The following is a 21,259-nucleotide window of genomic DNA, read 5'->3' on the forward strand; positions in this document are numbered from 1 at the left end:
CTGTTAAAAGCTATGTTGTTAGGTGTAAGTTCATATTAAAAATATACTCTGAATGTATTTAATTGAATGGTCAGTTCTGAGGGACTGACTTCTCCCCTTTTGATCACTCTTATCAAGTATTTACTTACCATATACTCAATACAAAGAGTTCATTTTGTAAAATGGCAATATGCAAAGGGGGTACTTAGATTCTTGTGGGTGGTTAAGAGGAACTTTTCTTATTTAAGATTGTGAATGCTGACTCAGAAGCCATGGTAAGTATGGCTAACGATGGTTACTCCTCCAACTGAGTGCCTGGGAGTTGTAGGTGTTCAGGTCTTATCTGAATTTGCCAGAAGTCAGTAACGGCTGCTCATTTTATCTCTGCAGTGCACACTACACCAGTATATGATGACAGTTTCTAGTTCCCTAAAGTAACTCCATCCTCTTCATTCATTGCCTGCCTCTCCCTGGGCCCACCTACCCCATTAGGGACCAAATGCCAGAGATTTTCTTGGATGTACAGTTAAGTCTTAAAATTCATATTTATAAGAAAGAGTTCAATCATAGACTCTGCTTTCCTTCTGTGTCCAAGTCAGAGCTAAGCCAATGTATCAGAGGCTTGAATCTCCCTAAACTCACCCCTTTCATGCTTTCCTGCCCTAATCTGCAGCCACACAAGGCTGAATCCCTGGTCCCATGAGCATCACTTCCTCAATAGCCTCCCTTCCTCAATAGCCTCCAAAGAATTCAAGTTCTCTTGGCTTAAAGGCCTTGATTTCCTGACAAACTAACATACCAGCAAGGCTAACATGTCTCGAGCAGTGCAGGAGGAGCTGGTGGGCAGGGAGGCCCCCACCACACTGCACAGATGAAACTCTGGGGACCTCCAGAGCCCAAAGTAAATTTGGGCTGAAAAACTGTTGGAGAGGAGCGTGAAGCTGACCTCACCTATAGTCTCAAGGCGATCACATGAACTCCTGGACCTCGGCCGCTCGGTATCCATAGGTCTGTGAGTCTATTTCTGTTCTGTTGTTAAGTTCGTTTGTTTCATACTTTAGATTCCACACATAAGTTATTTTGTATGATGTTTGTCTCTTTCTGACTTACTTTGTTTACTATGATAATTTCCAGGTCAACCCATGTTGCTGCAAATGGTGTTATTTCATTCTTTTTTTGGCTGAGTGGTATTCTATTGTATATATGTACCGCATCTTCTTTAGTCGTTCCTCTGTCACTGGACATTTACGTTGCTTCCATGTCTTGGCTACTGAAAATAGGGCTGCTATGAATACAGGGGTGAATGTATCTCTTTAAATTATAGTTTGTCTGGATATACGCCCAGAAGTGGGATTGTTGGATCATAAGGCAACTACTCTTAGTGTTTCGAGGCACTTCCATACTGTTCTCCCTAGTGGCTGCACCAATTTACATTCTCGTCAACAGTGTAGGAGGGTGCCCTTCTTCCCACACCCTCTCCAGCATTTGTTATTTGTAGAAGGAATTTTACACATCTTAATTCAGCAGGTGCTCAAAAAATTTATTTCATTCCTGATTTCAAATGGGGAAACTGAAACTCAGAAGTAAGGTGGCTTGTTCAGGGTAAAACAGACAGATCTCCTGATACCAAAGTACGTGCTTTCGTTAAGAATTTGAGCCTTGGAATCTAATACTCATGTGAAATTTTGCCACTAAAGAAACTTTGGGCCTGTCCTTAGTCTTTTGGAGCCTTTTTTTGCTCATCTATAGAATGGGAGTAATATTAATAATAATAGTACCTACCTCATAGGCTAATTGTGTTATATGGTGTCATGCATGTGTCTGGCAAAGGGTTAGTGCTAAATACATATTAGTTACAACATTATTATCACACATTTCGATACTTCAAACTGCTTCCCTGTAAACAAACCTGTTGACTGTAAAGTATCTACTGCACACGGACACTCAGCAAATATTTGAATACACAGGCAAAAAGAATCATTTGATTCTTATCCTAGATTACCTTCTGAATCATTTTTTCGGCTGCAATCAGGTCATCAACCTAATGATCAACAAACATTATTTTGCCCTCACACTCCCTCCTCCCCTAACTGCCCCCTGCACCAGCTGACCCAGCAGAGCCAGGCACCAGCGGGAGAGGGCAGCCAACACTGGGCAGCAAACGGGGAAAACAGTGTGTGCTTCTGGTCGGGACTTGCTGGAATTTGGACAGGTTCGTCCCTTATTTGCCATGCTTACAAATCAGCTGGAGAAATACCAGATATGTGGCAAGCAGAGGGTTTGTAAACTGGAAAGAGAAGGACTGCCAAGCGTGGACCGGCTTCCAGGGGACCGGCAGAGCTGCAGTTCCACGGGCGAGAGGAGGTCAATTGCTCATTTCTCTGGTGAATAAGTGACAGAGACACAGGCGAATGGGCCAATGGAGGTTAAGCATAGAGGGAATGTCCTTAATAAGCTCCCCAATGGGAAGCAGTTTTGCTTTTCCTGGCCCTCAGGGCACTAGACCAACCACTAGCTGGGAAAACAAGTGCTGGTGCCAGAGCCTTCTGTGGGTTCCAAGGCCGCTTTTTCAGACAGGTACTTGAATCCTCCCTGCTTTCTGCTCAGGGGTGGTTCTGGACCTAATCCAGGAGTTTGGGGTATATCTCCGTGGGGTCAGGTGACAGTGATTCACAGGTCACTGGGCCAGAAAGTACCTACCTTGCTGGGTCATTTTTTCTTTCCTGGTAGCTGGATATTCTCAGCCACGGGTTACTTTCCCTCTCATCTTATTTGAGCTATTTTAAGAAAGTTTCTGGGAAGGGGAGGCCATTGTGAAATAAGAAAGCTGGTAAGGGGACAGGTGTCTGCCTTCTGCCTCTGGGGGACATGCACGGGGCTACGCTCCAAAAGCTTGCCCCTCACATGTTGGTCTGCTGCTTCCCTGGGACCCTTCCTGTCTCTTCCCTCTGCCCTGGCAATCCTGTTCTTTCTCAGCTAGCCAGCCCACTGGGGGGCAATCAGATAAACGTATGGCAGAGGAAACCGCATAGTGCCTGAGAAACCAAAATAACATGCACTAAACCACATTGGAAGACTCTGAAATATCTCAGTGCCAGAGACCTTCAGAGAGAGAAGTGAGCACTGACTGCCTTTGCCCTGCTCACACTGAAGGAGCCACCCTGCCTGCTCCTGAGAAAAGGTGAATTTTATGTGCAGGTGGCCATGATTTGTACCATGTGACCTGATGCCCTGGCTATTGCTGATTGGATAAGGACGGACAATCATGCCAAGGAAGATCTAGAGGCTCTCTCAGCCCGATAAACTGGGCTGGGGCTAGAGCTTTGTTTAATAGGGATGATGACGACCAACTGGACTAATTGCATTTTTTTCTCTCTGGAGGCTCCACCTGAGTGAGACCTATTAGGGGAAGTTAGCAGGAACCAGAATTAGAAAGATAAGCAGGGAAGCATAGGGGGACTCGGGAGCTGACAGTGGACAGGGGTCAGTGGACTCCTGCTGCTCACAGGTGAGGGGATGGGAGGGCTTTGAGCCCTCATCAATCCTTTGGTTTCTACCCTGGGAAGACAGTCTCAGGATGACCAGTCCAGGCCCTGGACGTCTGTCTCCTGCATTTCCATATGGACTCTCAGAAGAAGTCTCGTTTATGAGAAGACCTCAGTGCATCCCTTATTTACCACCTACAAGAGCTAATAAAAAACTCACGTGGCCTGGCTTAGCGATGAGGGAGTTGAGGCAAGGAGCCCATGGTCGTGCCCCAGGTTATAGAATCAGAACTCAGATCTGTGAAGGAATTCAGGCTCCTTATCTGGAAAGCCTGCTCTTAGAGGTTGAGGTTTGAGGACTGGAATGTTGGGAAGAGTGGAGGGTTGGGGTGTGGGTGAGGGGGGTTGGTTTCCAGTTAAGAGTGAAGAGGAGGAGAGGAAATGCTGGGTTCGGTGGTTCAGACCTTGTGTCACATCGTTACAATTAAAAAGCAGTTTGTAAACAGTAAGAGCTGAGTTCTAAATTGCCTGTGAGCCATGCCCTCTCAGTGGCTGCTCCTCAGGAGGTCTCTGGGGGCAGACGCAGCAGTCCTGCTGCTCTCATCCACCTCGCTGACTTCACCAACCTTCCCTTGGCCATGCCCACAGGGAAGGTGCTTTAGGAATCAGTAGAAATCTCCTCCTAAACGCAGACCTACTTGCCTGTCCTGTGTTCTCAAGACAACTCCAGGCTGGTTTGGGGCAACTGTCTAAATTCCATGGAGACCTTCTTGCCCTCACTTTTAATGGGAAGAGAGCTCACAGGAGCTTTCTTTATCCCATGAGAAATGCTGGCAGGAAAGGTCAGATTTGAAAAGGCTATGGATCTAGGGAAAGAACTCTCAGGGCCAAACTTTGTTTTGGATGGAATAATTCTTTTTTTTCCTTCTTTTTTCGCCATGCTGCATGGTTTGCTGCATCTTAGCTCCACAACCAGGAATTGAACCCACATCCTCAGCAAGGAAAATATGGAGTCCTAACCACTGGACAATCAGGGAATTCCCAAGGATGGACTAATTCTTAAAACAAGGTTTTTCAGCTCATACTTTGCCTTCTCACAGGCCCATGGATACAGTACGGATTGCAGTTGTGGGGGCTGGCGTGATGGGGCTTTCTACTGCTGTGTGCATTTCCAAAATGGTCCCAGGATGCTCCATTACAGTCATTTCAGACAAATTCACTCCTGAGACCACAAGCGATGTGGCAGCTGGAATGCTTATTCCTCCTACTTATCCAGGTGAGAGAGGGAATTTTGCTCCTCTGTCAGATATGATAGACGTGAGATAGAATGATGTTGATGTTGGTGGACTGCCGTTGACAAAGACAGCTGGACATCTGTGTAAGTGTAATGTGTGCCTTTGACATCTTGTTGGTTCATCTGTTAGGAAAGATTCAGTTACGTTGCAGGACAGAAAGAACCTCCAAATCTTAGCAGCTTAAAAAGCAAAGGTTTATTTTTCGCTCGTACTATATGTGGATTGAATATCAGCAAGGGTTCTGTTCAGGACCCAGGGGCCTAAGCTGTTGAAGCAGTCACTGTCTCGAAGGTGATCAATGCCTGTAGCTGGGTGGATGAGAGCTCTGGGGCTTCTGCCTTAGCAATTAAAGGCTCTGACCAGGAAACAACATTCATCACTTATGATGACAGCTCATTGGCCAGTGCTAGTCACATGTTCCCACTCTTCAGAAGGAAGCCAGGAAGTACAATTCTATAAGGCTCCTAGAAGGCAGACAGAAGTATTTGGTGAACAGCACTAATGGCTACCACAGTTGGTAACTCTAAATCTTTCCACTGATAACAGTAATGACCATCAAGTCAGAAAATACTTGTAACAGGACTAACATTATCCTCACTTCTGAGCCAGTATAAAAAAAATTAGTCAATATGTATTCAGGACTAAAAATGCATTAATTTTTAAAAACATGTCCATGCATCTTTTCCATTTTGTATTCTTCATAAGAAATGGGAGGAAGAAGAAACAATTTAATAGGAAACAAAATCACTTTGCAACTAATGAAGTTTTTACCCACTGTCTCCATTTCCTCATTTCCACTCTCTTTTCTCCCCTTTAATTTTTGTTTTTGTTTTTGCATCAAGGTTATACAAGCACATAGTCTAAGTAGTCAAATGGTTATAAGTTATTACCACCTCCTCCCAACTGCCCCAGCAATCTGGACTATGAATTGCCATGTCCATTTAATCCAGAAATTTGTGTCTCCAGTTCAAGGTACAGTCTCTGAGTTACCCAACTGCTGACTCCTCCCTCCTGCTGGCTCTGTCTCTTTCTGGAGTTGCTGTTATGCTGGGCTTCCTTGTCGGATCCTCACATACTCTTAGCTTTTTTCTCTTCCTCTTTTTATTTACTTTCTGGGAGATTTTTCTCAATTTTTTCTTTTCCCTTGCTGTTGGATTTATTATTTCTCCTATAGCATTTTAATATTCCAAAGCTCTTTTTTAGTCTCTAAATTTCCCTGTGTTCTAACATATTATTTATGTTGTATGGTTGCCATCTTATCTGTCTGAAGACCCTAGTCATGGTTTTAAAAGTTTCTTCTTCCTGCACAGTTTCTGTTGTCTCCAAGTTGTGTTTTTTATTTGATGTGCTCATTTTTCATGTTACAGGTTTTCCTTGGCTTTGTGGTCATCTTTACCTGTCTGTTGACATTTAGGAGCAGGGTCCTGCTCTGAGCCTTGTGTCGCGCTTGTTATCTTGAGGCTCATTGCACTGGGATGGGGGAGCTGTTTGGTTGCGGAACCGCTAATGTCATTGTATTTAGTCTTTCTTCTTGTGTAAGTCATGTTCCCCCGAGAAGAGGCTTTCTGTCCCCTGGCTGAGGTGGGTGAAAGCCTGGCTGGCAGCATTCTAGAAGGAGGAGGAGAAGTGGTCTGGGGTCTTAGCATCCAGTTTGCATGTGTTCCCTTAACACTCTTATTTTTACTATGGTATCCCAACCTTTGACTGTGCTTGGGGTTAACTACCCCCAAGATCCCCCTGTTTCACCTAACAGATAATAAACCCATCTTCTGCCAGGGAAGGGCTGTGGCCTCAGCACTGCCATCCAGGAACTTGGCTTTGTCAGCAGCAGGTGCTGGTGTACCTCCTAGGAGCTGCCCTGCAGGAAATGAGCACAGGAGCCTGGTGTGTGTACAGAATGCTAGTTCACTCTGGACACCTTTCTTGTGATGTGAGCCTGGTGTCCATTTTCCAGGCATTTCCTTGCTGCGTCAGGCCCAGGTGAGTGGTGAGAAGGCTGCCCAATAATCAAGGAATCATCTTCAAAAAAGAAGGCTCACCTGGGAGTTCATTCAGTCCATGGAGGCCCAGCTTACCCTTTGACTGGGTGGTCAGGGCCCCGGATCAGGGTCTTTCCCTCTAGTGCTGCCGATAGATTTTGGTTTTCTCCCTGAGCTTCTTTTGGACCAGGCCCAGTGATGTCAATACCATATAGGGACCATCCTGTTCCATAGGGTTTTTATAAAGATTAAATGAGTTAATACTTGTAAAGCATTTAGAAAAGTGCTGGGACACAGTAAGTGCTATGTTGACATTTTCTTTTTTAAAATTTGTTTATTTTAATTGGAGGCTAGTTACTTTACAATATTGTGGTGGTTTTTGCCATACATTGACATGAATCAGTCATGGGGGCACATGTGTCCCCCCATACTGAACCCACCTCCCTCTTCCCTCCACCCTCCTCCCTCCCCTCCCCACCCCATCCCTCTGGGTTGTCCCAGAGCACCAGCTTTGAGTGCCCTGCTTCAGGCATAAAGCTTGCACTGGTCATCTATTTTACATATGGTGATACATGTTTCAATGCTGTTCACTCAAATCATCCCACCCTCGCCTTCTCCAACAGAGTCCAAAAGTCTGTTCTATACATCTGTGTCTCTTTTGCTGTCTCGCATATAGGGTCATGATTACCATCTTTCTAAATTCCATATATATGTGTTAATATACTGTATTGGTGATTTTCTTTCTGACTTACTTCACTCTGTATGATAGGCTCCAATTTCACTCACCTCATTAGAACTGACTCAAAGGTGTTCTTTTTAATAGCTGAGTAATATTCCATTGTGTATATGTACCAAAGCTTTCTTATCCAATTCATCTGCCGATAGACATCTAGGTTGCTTCCATGTCCTGGCTATTGCAAACAGTGCTGCAATGAACACTGGGGTACACGTGTCTCTTTCAATTTTGGTTTCCTCAGTGTGTATGCCCAGCAGTGGGATTGCTGGGTCATATGGCAGTTCTATTTCCAGTGTTTTAAGGAATCTCCATGCTGTTCTCCATAGTGGCTGTACTAGTTTTCATTCCCACCAACAGTGTAAGAGGGTTCCCTTTTCTCCACACCCTCTCCAGCATTTATTGTCTGTAGACTTTTTGATGGCAGCCATTCTGTATGTCGACATTTTCTGCTGTCACTACTGCTAGTCTGGCTACAGTTTTCTTTTACCAGCACTTGAACATGAATTAGGTCACCAGATTTGCTTTACTCACCGTTGAACTGGGATTGTATGTTCTTTTGAGATGACTTTTGCAGCGTGTGAATAGCAGTCACTATTTTGTGTCTTCAAGTTTGGAGTGGGAAAGGAGGGTACATTTCAATATATCCTTAGGCACTGGCTTAGATTGTTGGGGTGTAATCCATATGAGGTCTAATTCAGTTCTTTGTGGCTTATTTTTTTATTTCCTCCTTATTTCTGAACCAGTTGATCCAATCTGCAGTTTTGAGAATGCATTCACATGGGCACTTGTTGAAAGACAATAGCAGAGATCCACTGGTAAAGAAACATTTCCTGGCTCCTGAACAAGTGAATTGCTTTAACGCCTACTAAGGAAATGCCCCCATTCACTTGGAAGCAGGATGCCTACAGGGGCTTTCCATCTCTACTTTCAGTGAGCTCTAGGGACTTCTCTCCAAGCAAAGCTGACCCAGGATCCTCTGCTCTGCTGCCCCTGTCTGCTCTTTGGCTCCCCCACATTTCAGCCCCTCAGGATTGCTGTTCCTCAGTCCCTGTCCTGACCCTGGACTCTCTTTTATGACCCTCCCTCAGGGATCAGATGGCCAAATACTCCATCCATAGATTTGTCTATGTTTCTGGGTCAGGCTTGCTCTCTCTGCCTACACTGGGCACTATTATTTTGAGGCTTGAACCTTGATCCTGATTTCCTCCCTGGCAGACCTGGAACCCTCCGGAAGCTGTGTCCAGGTCCAATCCCTTGTGCAGTGGCAAGGATGCCTGGGGGGTAGGGGACACTGGTCCAGAGGACTCTAACAAATAGGGGGTTCCTGGTGTGGTCCCTACACACCGCTGGTGACCCAGGAATGCTGCTCCAAGCTGGTCTGTGATTCCATGGAGTGGAGGAGGGTGGAGGTATTGCAGCCTTGGATGGGGCTGTAGGGAGCTCAGTTTCACAATGCAGGCCTCCTTTCCTTGTATCAGGAGGGTGAGCAACCTGGGTTTCCCACTCATATTCCGTCTGTTCTTCTACCTGGTTGACCTGGTCTCCAAAGATCTCCCCTTGTCTCTTGCTGTGTTTTCAGCTTCCAGGAAAGAGGGCCTAGGTTATTTCTCTCATCATCTCAACTGTGTAGCCAGCTGCTTGCCTCAGCCAGATCAGCTAACATGGCTCAGGTTGGTTATGGACATTTCTAGGGCCTCTGGAATACGCTGAGCGCCAAAGAACCTTTTGCAGGTGGCCTGTGTATTAGATTTTGCCCTCATTGGTTGATTTCCCCTCTGTTGATTAGTCATTATATGAACTGACTCTGATAGAGCATGTCAACATTCAAAACTTCGGTCATCGTTCACCACGATGTGGTACTTTATCTAAATGTTTCTCCCTGTCTTTTTAGTTTTTGCCAGTTTGTAGGAAGAAGCTTCTCTGAAGCACAGTCATTGTCTTAATTTCCCTTTTTGTTCTGCTTTGCTTTTCTCCACCATCACAGACACACCCATTCAGAAGCAGAAGCAGTGGTTCAAAGAGACCTTTGATCACCTGTTTGCAATAGTCAATTCTGCAGAAGCTGAAGATGCTGGTGTTATTCTGGTGTCTGGGTAAGAGAGGAAATCTGAAATTATTTTGGAATTTAGAATGATCTTAACATACTTTAGAGTTTAACAGAAACTATTACTGACCTGCTGTGAGCATGGGGTAAATGTCTGAGACGTAGAGGTAGACTAATCCGACAGGGAGTAGGAAACATGGTCTGGATCTGGTTTTGGAGTTCAGGAGAGAGAAGAGGGCTAGAGATGTAGCCTTCTGAATGTTTGGCCTGTAGATGAAAAGAGGGAAGTGGGTGATCTAGTCCAAGAGAGTGCAGAATGAGACAGAAAGAAAGCCTGGTATTGGGACCTGCAGCAAACAATCTTTACATCTTTCACAGGACCTGTATTGAATGAATCACTTAGAGATATAAATTCCAGTACCTTAATGACCACACCATTAGCAACCATGTATAGCACTCAAATGATTTTCCTTGCTATTTTAGAGCAGCCATGCTTTACAACATTTATTCCTATTGATGTAAAGAACCCAATACTTGTAAATCCAAAGATATGCCTAGCAGCTATTGGTAGCATGATTATAGGCTTCTTATTAACAGCTGATATCATTCCAGCCTCATCAGCTCCAACCATGACTTAAGGATACAGGGTACGACCTAGCAACCCCACTGCTGGGCATTCACACAGAGAAAACCAGAATTGAAAGAGACACATGTACCCCAATGTTCATTGCAGCACTGTTTATAATAGCCAGGACATGGAAGCAACCTAGATGTCCATCGGCAGACAAATGGATAAGAAAGCTGTGGTACATATACACAATGGAATATGACTCAGCTATTAAAAAGAATGCATTTGAGTCAGTTCTAATGAGGTGGATGAAACTGGAGTCTATTATACAGAGTGAAGTAAGTCAGAAAGAAAAACACCAATACAGTATATTAATGCATATATATGGAATTTAGAAAGATGGTAAGGATGACCCTACACATGAGACAGTAAAAGAAACACAGATATAAAGAACAGACTTTTGGACTCTGTGGGAGAAGGCAAGGGTGGGATGATTTCAGAGAATAGCACTGAAACAAGTATATTACCATATGTGAAATAGATGACCAGTCCAAGTTCAATGCACGAAACAGGGCACTCAAAGCCAATGCACTGGGACAACCCAGAGGGATGGGATGGGGAGGGAGGTGGGATGGGGCTCAGGATGGGGGACACATGTACACCTGTGGATGATTCATGTCAATGTATGGCAAAAACCATCACAATGTTGTAAAGTAATTAGCCTCCAATTAAAAAAAAAAGGATACAGGGCTTCACCTGACAAATCTTGGCCTTTCTTATCAAGGACTTAATGTGATCATCTACAACGTCACTCATAATTTGCACCCCTGTCTCCTGCACTCCCCCATTGCTTATTCTAACATATATTTTTGTTTGAAACATTTAAACTTTTGATGATTTGTTTACAGTTTATGTAAAGCATTATGCAAAACAGAAAAAACTTTCCCCCCAGATGCATCATCATAAAGAAAGAAAGAAAATGTCGGCAAGAGCTTTTTAGAAAAAGAGAGTTAAATTCAATCTTTAAAAGACACACAGCTTTTTAAATGTCTTATTCCAATGCCTGCCCTCCCCCTACCCTGAACATTTTAAATTTAGCTACTGAATTATATGAACCTAAGTGAACAGAAGAAGAGATTTTTTTTCTCTGTACGGGCATAAGCAGTGTGTTTTTAAAATGTTTTAGAGAATGTTACATGGGTTTTACTAGAAATCTCATAAAACGTCAGGAAACTTTTCCTCTTCATGTGTTTGAGTTGGCAGATATTTCGGAGTATTCCTACTGAAGAAGTGCCATACTGGGCTGACGTGGTGCTAGGATTTCGAAAGATGACCAAGGATGAGCTGAAGAAATTCCCCCAACATGTGTTTGGTCATGCTTTTATGACACTCAAATGTGAAGGCCCTGCCTACCTCCCATGGTTACAGAAAAGGTTGGTCGAAGTGCACTTTACTGCTTCCTTTGTCTGTCCTACCCACAAATACCTTCATACCGTCTCATAACATAGAGACTGAAAATTCTCTGTTGTCCCTCAGAGCTTCTGTGCACTGTGCCTTGTTGTGCATTAACGGCTAGGGCTTAGTAAACAGTCTGAGAGACGCTGTGTCACAAGGAGTGAGTCATACCCAGGTTAGTAACACGTCCATTTTCTGCTTCCCTGTGCACCCTGATGCAGGGGTTGGTCCCTCCCTCCCCACCACTAAGACCCCCCTCACTGAAACAGAACCTTAGTTTCCTCATCTATAAAGTGAGATGTTTGGAGAATATGCTTCCAGCTATAAAATGATAGGATTTACTCTAGTTCTTTAGAGAATCTTAGGCTTATTATACATTATTTTTCAATTTTTTTCTCATTAATGAAAAAGAAAATAACTCCATTATTTTATTTAGTTTTGAACAAGGACTTTAAAACTGAGGGCTTATCTAAATTAGGTAATTACTTCCTTACCCAGTTCAGCCCAAATTCCAAGAACTTGTATTTTGGCTTGGTTTTCAGGACTTCCTGTTATAGTTGGTTAGGAAACACATCAAGGGTATCATTATTTAAGATACATTAACAAATCTCTCTTGTTTCATCTGGAAATTGCAAGCATGTTGAGGGGTGTGAAACTTTGGCCCTTTCAGTGCCTGAATATGTATATTTGGTAGATGCATAGGAATAATGCAAATAATTATAAAAGTCGGAAAAGTGATTTGAGGTAAGCAGTGGCAACGATGAATTAGTCCCAGATGTAGGATATAGGATAATCAAGTGGAATAATTAATTCCACATTTCTTTGTTGCGCTTCTGTGTATACCTAGCACTGTACTAGAAGCTAGTCAGTTTACTGAGGGTGATGGTGTATGTGTGTATGTGTATTATATACATGTTAATTAACAATTACAGTAACATGTATGATGAGTGTTAAATACAAATTTATGAGGGTGGATTGGGAGTACAGAGGAGGGAACCTAAGTCTGTTAGGCACATGTTGGGAACATCATGATATATTTTTGTAGCTTTGTATGTGCTCGTCTCACTTTAACCTCTTAGCAATTTATATGGGACTTTCTTTTTTAAGTTCCAGTTTCATAAAACCTACGCTTTTGTGCCTTGTTTGCTGGCCCATAAACCCCTGTTTATATGTGAAATTTAAACCACTGTATATCAGCGGATAAATGAATATTTGAGCCATCATGTGATGGAGTTACCCATTAGCCAACATTCCAGTTTTCAGGGCATCACCATCTTTTCTGAGTGGCAAGTTTATACAGTGTTGCACTTTTCTCTTTGTAAGAATGCCTAGAAAAAGAGCATTGGAAGTGCCAATACTATCGATACAGAGTTAAGGTGTCATTTATCTTACCTTAATAAAATTAAGGGGAAATTATTAGGCAAGCCAGAAGTTACAGAGCTTTACTGTCAATATATGCCTATTTATTTTGGGCCATCCTCAGCTAGTTTCACATGAGAACGTATATTACCCGAACAATTTGTTCTGCCTGCTTCTAAAGTATTACCTTCTAGAAAACTGACCCCTTATTTCCATTATAGCCTTATTTTCAGTCCTAATTGTGGGATCTGAAGGCCTGGGGAAAATCCTGATATCCTCTCATTAGTTGGAAGCCTGCTGTCAGCATTTTGCTTTACTTAAAATAAAAGTGGTACTTTGTGCCAGTGGGAGCCATCTCCTGACTGCAACACCATCGGGCCTGGTGACCAGCCAGCTGGGGTTCGTGCCTTGGAGCACGCTTCTTCCTGTCTGGTTTTAGGTGACAGAGTCAGGGAGAAGAGGCCCAAGCGGCTGTTCTTGCCCCAGAGAGTCCTGGGGAGGCCTTTTGCGGTCTATTTGTTTGATACACACCTCGACCATGACAGTGGGTGGGAACGTGAGTGCCTCAGGCAGACAGTACACACTGTCTGCTGCTGAAAAGACATGAGGAGGCCCTTGTCCTAGCTGTCCACCCCACCACCCCTTTGACCCCCCTAGGCCTGTAATACCTCAGGCTTCCACATACCCCCCACCCCAGTGAGGGGGCATGTAGGGGCCTCCTCTCTGTAAGATTAGCTGTCTCCCTTCCCTCAGACCCTGACACCTGACCAGGAGGCCAGTGTAGAGGAGGAGGAGGGTCATACCTGAGGAAGACTTTGTAGGGCTGGGACTCCTCTAAGCCCAAGGCAAGCCTCTCCAGATCAAGGCCCTCAGGCCAAGAGGGAGCCTGGGCCGTGTTGTGGTGAGGGCGTGGGATCCTGAGGCTCCCTCTGTAGGCTGCCACCCACACTCCACCACGGGGATGACCCAGCTGGGGAGCCACACAATCCCTGCTTATTCCTCATGCCCAAGGTCTGTTCTATTGCCTCCTACACCCCTGCCACACAATGCGAGTGTTCAGCCTAAAGCATTCTGACTCAAAAATGGGCATTTCACCCAGCAAGCCACACAACAATGCCTTCAATCTAAGTTCTAGCCTTCTGAAACAATATTAATTTCTAGGAAAGAAAAATTGTTCTTAACCACAAATTAGATCTTTAGTGTTTTTCAAAGAACAGAAGAAATCATCTCCTTAAAAACAAAAAAAGTATACCCAGTAATACCCAGAACAAACAAATGAACAAAACCTCCTGAAGGTTAATCAGTCATGCAGATCATGTTTTATTATCGTTGGCCAGTGGAGTCATATTCTGCTGCTTTGTACTTGCCCTTCCAGGAAATGAATCATAGAGGCAGTACGTCAACCGACCCTGTCTCTTCTCCAGTCATGCTATTTAAATAAATCATCCCAGCTGGAGCAGGATGGTCCTGTCTTGGGCGGCATTCAGAAAGTGGGTGCCCCATTTCAGTGCTGGGGGCCCTGTAATTCTGGTGCATTGCCTTCTTTCCAGGGGGCCATGCCTTAATTCCGTGGCCTGGCACTGAGCACAGCACTAACTACACTGAGCTTCTTCCTTCTCTCTCCTCTATGGAGTCTCCTCTGTTACTTTCCTGTCTCGCGTCTCCTACAGCTTCTGTTCTCCTGCTTGCCCTGACTGACAGCAGAGCCTACACCACTCCCTCAGCAGATGGACAGAAATGTGGATTGTATGTCAGGCAGGAGACAGGTCGTCTCTGCCTTACAAATGTCGAACTCGCTAAGGTCCCTTCCTGTGCACAGTGGACTCCTGCTTCCCCACATCCAACATACTCTGTGCCTGCTAGAGCACAGTCTTCCTTTTCCAGGGCCCCAGGGAATTCCTCCTTCGCCCAGCATTGGCTGCTGGCCCCTAACCAGACAAGCCATGGGCAAAACTTGGCCTCAGATACAGGTCTAATGTGAGCACGTTTCACCCCGTCCCCCACCCCGCCTCAGGCTTTCTCCCTGGTTATACCAAGATGAGGTGGAAGGGCACCGGCCAGGAAAGTGGAAAATGATGATTTTTTTTCTGATGATGGCAACAAGGTTAGTAGGGAAGAGATGTGGGGCAATGGCCTTGGGGGCTTCCACTGGGCCCAGTTGCTGCCCTACGACAGTTGCAGGAGGAAAACCCCACCTGCTGGACTGACTAAGGGTGCCCAGCTGCTCCCCTCTGGACCACTCTGCCCACAGAAACCTCAGGTCTCCTCCATAAAGGGATCGGAAGCTGCTCTGTGCCTGAACAGGGCTTAGGTCAATTAAAACAGATAAGTTCGTGACATGGACAAGGCAGAGATGGATCTTCTGAGAAGTGGGAGATAGAATTTATTTTCCACTTGTCACAGTTTATTTTATTAGAATATGCATTGCAACAGAATGAGTGAGCAATAGGGATGGTCATCGGATGAGGTTAAAACTTTCAGGTGAGATGGCTGGATGGCATCACCGACTCGATGGACATGAGTCTGAGTGAACTCCGGGAGTTGGTGATGGACAGGGAGGCCTGGTGTGCTGTGATTCATGGGGTCGCAAAGAGTCAGACACGACTGAGCGACTGAACTGAACTGAACTGAACTGATGGAGAGAGAGTTATATGCTATGTATTTAATTGCTTTGTAAACCTAAAATGCATTTTAAAAAATTCTGTGATAAGTTATTTTAGATATATTATATTATAAATAATATATTTATATTCCTGACACCAGAATGTATATTACTATATATCATATCATATATATAATGTATATTATATATTATAAATATAATATACAATGTATATTATAAATATATTAAAAGCTACATTGCATTTCTAAGAATAAACAGTGGATTTTCCCCATGAATCTATGTGCATAGCATTATTTGCCAACTGAGATTTTCCATTAGATTTTTTCTCCTTGTCTTCATACAAATGGACTGAAAATAGTTAATTTTTTGATTGTTGTTAATAAAATATCCTGTTTCAGGCTTGAAGCAAGGATGCCAATGTGGTACCACTCTCAATCTGTTAGGATTCTTCAAAGAAACAGAACCAATAGACTATATATATATATATATATATAAAGAGATTTATTATAAGGAATTGGTTCACACAGTTATGGAGGCTGAAAGTCCTGAGATCTACAGGGTGAGTTGGCAAGCTGGAGACCTAGGAGAGCCAATGCTGTATGGTTCCAGTCTGAAGGCTGGCAAACACTGGACCCAGGAAAAGCCAATGTTTTAGCCTGAGTCTGAAGACAGGAAAAACCTGACATCCCAGTCTGAAAGCAGTCCAGCAGAAGGAATGTCAGCCTTTTTGTTCTGTTCAAGCCTTCAGTTGGTTGGTTGAAATGCACGTGAAGGAGGGCAATCTACTCTACTCAGTCTAACATGTAAATGTTAATTGTATCCAAAATATAGTCATAGAAACACCCCAAAGAATGTTTAGCTAAGTATCTGGGTACCTCCATGGTGCAGGCAAGCCAAAACATAAAATTAGTCATCATATACCCAAACTAGGATTTCATACTGTCTTCAGTATTACCCAACATTCATGTCAAGTTCACTAGGTATTGGGTGCTGAGCTGGGTCATAGGTGTTGTGAAAAGCGTAAGACATTGTCTCTCCTCTTGAGAAATGTTTAGTTTATTGGTGTGGGTCTCCTAGAATTTGTCACGTTTATACCTTGTGAAGCATGTGCGTGCTCAGTCGTGTCTGACTCTTTGTGACCCCCATGCACTGTAGCCCACCTGGCTCTTCTGTCTATGGGATTCTCCAGGCAAGAATACCAGTGCCGGTTGCCTTCTCCTTCTCTAGGGGATCTTCCCAACCCAGGGGTTGAGCCTGAGTCTCTTGTGTTTCCTGCATCGGCAGGCAAAGCTGATTCTTTACCAGCTGAGCCACCAGGGAAAGCCCCTGTGAAGCACTGTCATGCCCATTATTTCATCTGAACTTCACAACCATCTCTGAAGCAGGCAAGGGAGGTGTCACCCTATAACACAGATAAGGAAACTGAGGGTCAGAGAAGTGAGATGAGTTGGCCAAGACCTCAAAGCTAAGCTAATGTGAGGCAACTCCCCCAGTTTCTGATTCTACATCACCTCTCATGTGAAACATCCTTCATTCTGCCAAGCACTCACACTTCTGTCTCCCAGCTCCTTTGTCCATCTTGAGGAAGGGCACTTTGCCTCTAAGCAGTACCTTGCACACAGGCATTCAGCCTGCATCTGTTGTACAGAGCTGCTGACAGTCTTCCTCTCATAATAAGTCTTCTATATTCTACAAGTGACCTATGAATAAGATTGTTATTGTTTCATAGGTACATAGTTTCAGTTTTGCAAGATGAAAAAAGTTCTGGAGTTAGATGATGGTGGTGGCTGCACAACCACGTGAATGTATTAAACTCTACGCCATTGAACTGTACACTTCAAAATGGTCAAATGGTGAATTTTGTGTTATGTGTATTTTACTACTATTAAAAAAGATCACAGAACCTAGATAAACTATTTGTTTTCATTATTGATGACTTGGTCCGAAAAATCATTACCGACCACAACTGTTACTTAGTCTATCAGCTGCAAATATTTTGTGCTCCTCTCATGCTGGCACCCCTGCAGGAGATGTAAGAGGGGGCCGGTGCACGCGAGCCTAACCCTCTTGTTAGGGAGACGAGTGTATCACAAAGGAACATGCGAGAGTTAACAATATGAGACAAAAATGTTGGAGGCAGTAAATCTAAGAGCTAAATAAGTGGCATAAACCAAAAGTGCTTGGGTTTTTAAAAAAATACATCAGGTTAACCTGATATTTATTTAGCATCTAGAATAATATAGGGCTTCCCAGGTGGTGCAGTGGTAAGAACCTGCCTGCCAATGCAAGAAACACAAGTTGGATCCCTGGGTCAGGAGGATCCCCTAGAGTAGGAAACGGCAACCCACTCCTGTATTCCTGCCTGGAAAGTTCCTTGGACAGAGGAGCCGGGCAGGCTACAGTCCACAGGGTCTCAGAGTAGAACATGACTGAGCACACACGAGCATGAGAATGATATAGGAACTCCATTAAACATAAAAAGGATGAAGCATCTAGTTTGCTTTGAGTTTCTGAAATAGGTTTTTATTTAGGTTCAACTTTAGGAATCTCTGGTTTGCAAGGATGTGAGACATTCAGATAGAATTTGACCTGCTCGGGCCCTGGAAGCGCTGGAGGTATTTGCTCATTGGATGGTCACCTCAGTTTTGTTTCTGAATTCCTGTCACTTCTGTAAGGGGTTGAGCAGGACGCTGGTAAGGCTCGCCTCATGGTCTCTTGTTCTCTTTAGGGTAAAAGGAAGCGGGGGCCTGATACTCACCCGACGAATAGAAGACCTGTGGGAGCTTCACCCGTCCTTCGACATCGTGGTCAACTGTTCAGGCCTTGGAAGTAGGCAGCTTGCAGGAGACTCAAAGATTTTCCCAGTGAGGGGCCAAGTACTCAAAGTGCAGGCTCCCTGGGTGAAGCACTTTATCCGAGATAGCAGTGGGCTGACATATATTTACCCTGGTGTATCCAATGTAACCCTGGGTGGCACTAGGCAAAAAGGAGACTGGAATTTGTCCCCAGATGCAGAAATTAGCAAAGACATTCTTTCCCGATGCTGTGCCCTCGAGCCCTCTCTCCGTGGAGCCTATGACCTAAGAGAGAAAGTGGGTTTGAGGCCCTCTAGGCCAGGTGTACGGCTGGAGAAAGAGCTATTAGCTCAGGGAAGCCGGAGGCTGCCTGTGGTCCATCACTATGGCCATGGAAGTGGGGGCATCGCCATGCACTGGGGCACTGCTCTGGAAGCCACCAGGCTGGTGAATGAGTGTGTCCAAGTCCTTAGGACTCCTGCTCCCCAATCAAAGCTGTAGGTGACCCGAAATGATAGCAAATGGCCCTAGAATATATTAATCAAAATGTAACTTAAGTACCAGAAGAGATTCACGTAACTTTTCTGTTGAATGAAAGTTTAAATGGACATGATTTTGTTTTCAAAATTAGAATTGATGCAATAGGTATCAGCAGACTTAAACCTACTGCTGATCTAACTTAGTCCTGGTTAGTACTAGTGACATAGGGCATTAAGCTCTATTTTTGTTTTAAAAAAATACTGCTATAAAGATTTCTTTTAAATCTCAGGTCCAAGGATCTATGCTAATTCACATGGATGCAAGAATTTTGATATATATTTTTGGCTTTTAAATCCACAGGAGGAGATAATGTATGGAAAACATCTAACTCACTGTCAGCTGCAAAGCTGCCCGTGATGCTCATAGGTCGTAGTCAAGTGAACACTATAATCCTTTAAAATTACACGGTGGTACACAGTTCAGGCTCATTCCATTTAGTGGAAGACAAAGGACGATTCCTGCTAGTATTAATGCAACCTCTACTTCCCCTCAGCTGGCAGATGGTCGAAGATAGTGATGATGCGTTGCTTACAGGTGTGGCATCAACTCAGTTGCTGTCTGGGGTCAGCTACCTAAGCGCTGTACTTTCCATTACCACAAACGATTGAGAGGTGACTCACTGGGTGGCTGACTTTGCCTAAGCATTTTTGAAGGTTGAATTTCATGTGCAGCCAAAGAGCTAATTTGCTAATTAAGATGGAACAATCACTCTGAATGAAATATAACCAAAGAGTTTCCTGCAAGTTGTTAAAAAGTACTGGGAAGGAGTGGGAGTATGTCTCATGACACAATGGTTTTGGAATTACTGAATTAATAAATCTAATCTGGATTCTTGGCTTGGTCTTTAATCCGTTCATGTGTGTTGTGAATACCCATGAGGGTTTTTGGCTGAGTCAATGATAAAGGAGGTGCTATTCATTAAGATAAGGAAGCTTAGGAGAAATATATGAAATTTTTTTTTAGTGAGAATAGTCTGTTTTATTTATTTTTTAACATTGGAGAATCTCTAAGTTTGACTCTATCTAATTTAAATATAGGGCCTAAATAGTTGTAATAAGATGTAATGTGTATGGTGTTTATGCTACAGTTATTGTCGAAAAGGTGTATGAAAAGTGTATACATGAGGATCAAAAAATATATGTAATTCTAATTTTAATTTTGGGGGTATATCTCTCATGTTTAGTGACAATGAGTTCTATTTTAGACATCTTGGGGGGAGTGTGGGGTTGGCAAACAGAATGGGAAAGCGCCCCCCAGCACAGCTCCATTCTTGTGGTTTTGTTCATTGAACTTTTGCATGTGATTTTGTGTGGGGGGAAAAAAAACCTGTGCTGGAAGAGACAAAGATGGAGGTAGAGAGCATGCACGCTGTGCGCGCTTGATCACCCTTGCAGTAATGAAATTCCCAAGTTAAATCGAGGGTGGAGTCTTTTCTATGTATTTCCATCAGGGGGCGTTGTTGTATCAAGTTCAGATATACTGGTACATTTGAAGATTTAGAAACGGTTAGAAATAAAAATTGAGTTTGGAGGTGTGTGAAGTATGTGGGTGATTCTTCTGGGGTTTAGAGTTTATATGCCCAAACTTTAATTTTTTTTGAATTTTGTTTAGAGTATTTGGGAAATGTACAAGCTCAGATAGACTGAAAACACACACATACACATACACCCATACACACATGCACTCACTATACATGATCTGTGAAAAATTACATGATAAAATGGCATTTTGAAGAGGACATTTAACAACTTTTTACTGGTTAAAAATGAAAATTATGGCACTTCCATGGTGGTGCAGTTACCAAGACTCTGTGCTCCCAATTCAGGGGGCTCAGGTTTTATCCCTGGTCAGGGAACTAGATCCTACATGCTGCAACTAGGAATTCCCAGGCCACAACCAAGACCCGATGGAGCCAAATAAATAAGTAAGTAGAAACATTTTTTAAAAATGAAAATGCTCGGAACAGGTGGATTTTGGTCATTTTTATAGCAATCTTAAGTGTACTCAGCTGTTCCTTATGCCCACAGTTTAGATCCTGCAGCATTTTCATTTCCTGTAGGTAGGTTCATACTCTGTGCCTATTGCCTATTTGCAACAGTCTAAGCAATTACTCTAATTTAGCTCTTCATTTTACATTCCTAAAGCCTAACATTATAAGACTGAAAAATTAGAGGCTTCTAGAGAAAGTGGTCATGGCTACATGCCCTGATTTCATTTTTACTAACTGTTAAATATGTGATTCTTCTCTTAAATGTTTGTTTATTTTGATCAGTTGCTGGGCTGCATGTTATAGTCACCTGGGATGTTTTGAAAAACTCATGATTCAAGCCCTTCTCTAATAAATTAGCATCGTTGGGGTTGGGTGGAGCCCTGGCATCAGTATTTACTCGTAACCCACAGA

General features: G+C 43.6%; 1 protein-coding gene across 4 annotated transcripts; it reads left to right on the forward strand.

Annotated features, from left to right (window-relative positions):
* The first annotated feature begins 1,298 nt into the window (after positions 1-1,298).
* On the forward strand, positions 1,299-20,591 carry DDO (D-aspartate oxidase). 4 transcript variants are annotated; one of them, XM_088840632.1, is made up of 5 exons: positions 2,459-2,556; positions 4,565-4,740; positions 9,459-9,567; positions 11,343-11,519; positions 18,252-20,591. In XM_088840632.1, exons 2-5 carry the CDS (start codon positions 4,569-4,571, stop codon positions 18,817-18,819), a joined length of 1,026 nt encoding a protein of 341 aa, XP_088696758.1. In that variant the 5' UTR covers positions 2,459-2,556; positions 4,565-4,568; the 3' UTR covers positions 18,820-20,591. The 4 variants fall into 4 exon arrangements, with proteins under 4 accessions (XP_088696761.1, XP_088696758.1, XP_088696759.1 ...); XM_088840633.1 differs by lacking the exon at positions 2,459-2,556 and adding an exon at positions 3,020-3,160; XM_088840634.1 differs by lacking the exon at positions 2,459-2,556 and adding an exon at positions 3,191-3,487.
* The last annotated feature ends 668 nt before the right edge of the window (positions 20,592-21,259 follow it).

Source organism: Moschus berezovskii, chromosome 10 (genome assembly GCF_049115385.1).
Source record: "Moschus berezovskii isolate FMDL1 chromosome 10, NW_MosBer_1.0, whole genome shotgun sequence".
NCBI classification, from domain to species: Eukaryota; Metazoa; Chordata; class Mammalia; order Artiodactyla; family Moschidae; genus Moschus; species Moschus berezovskii.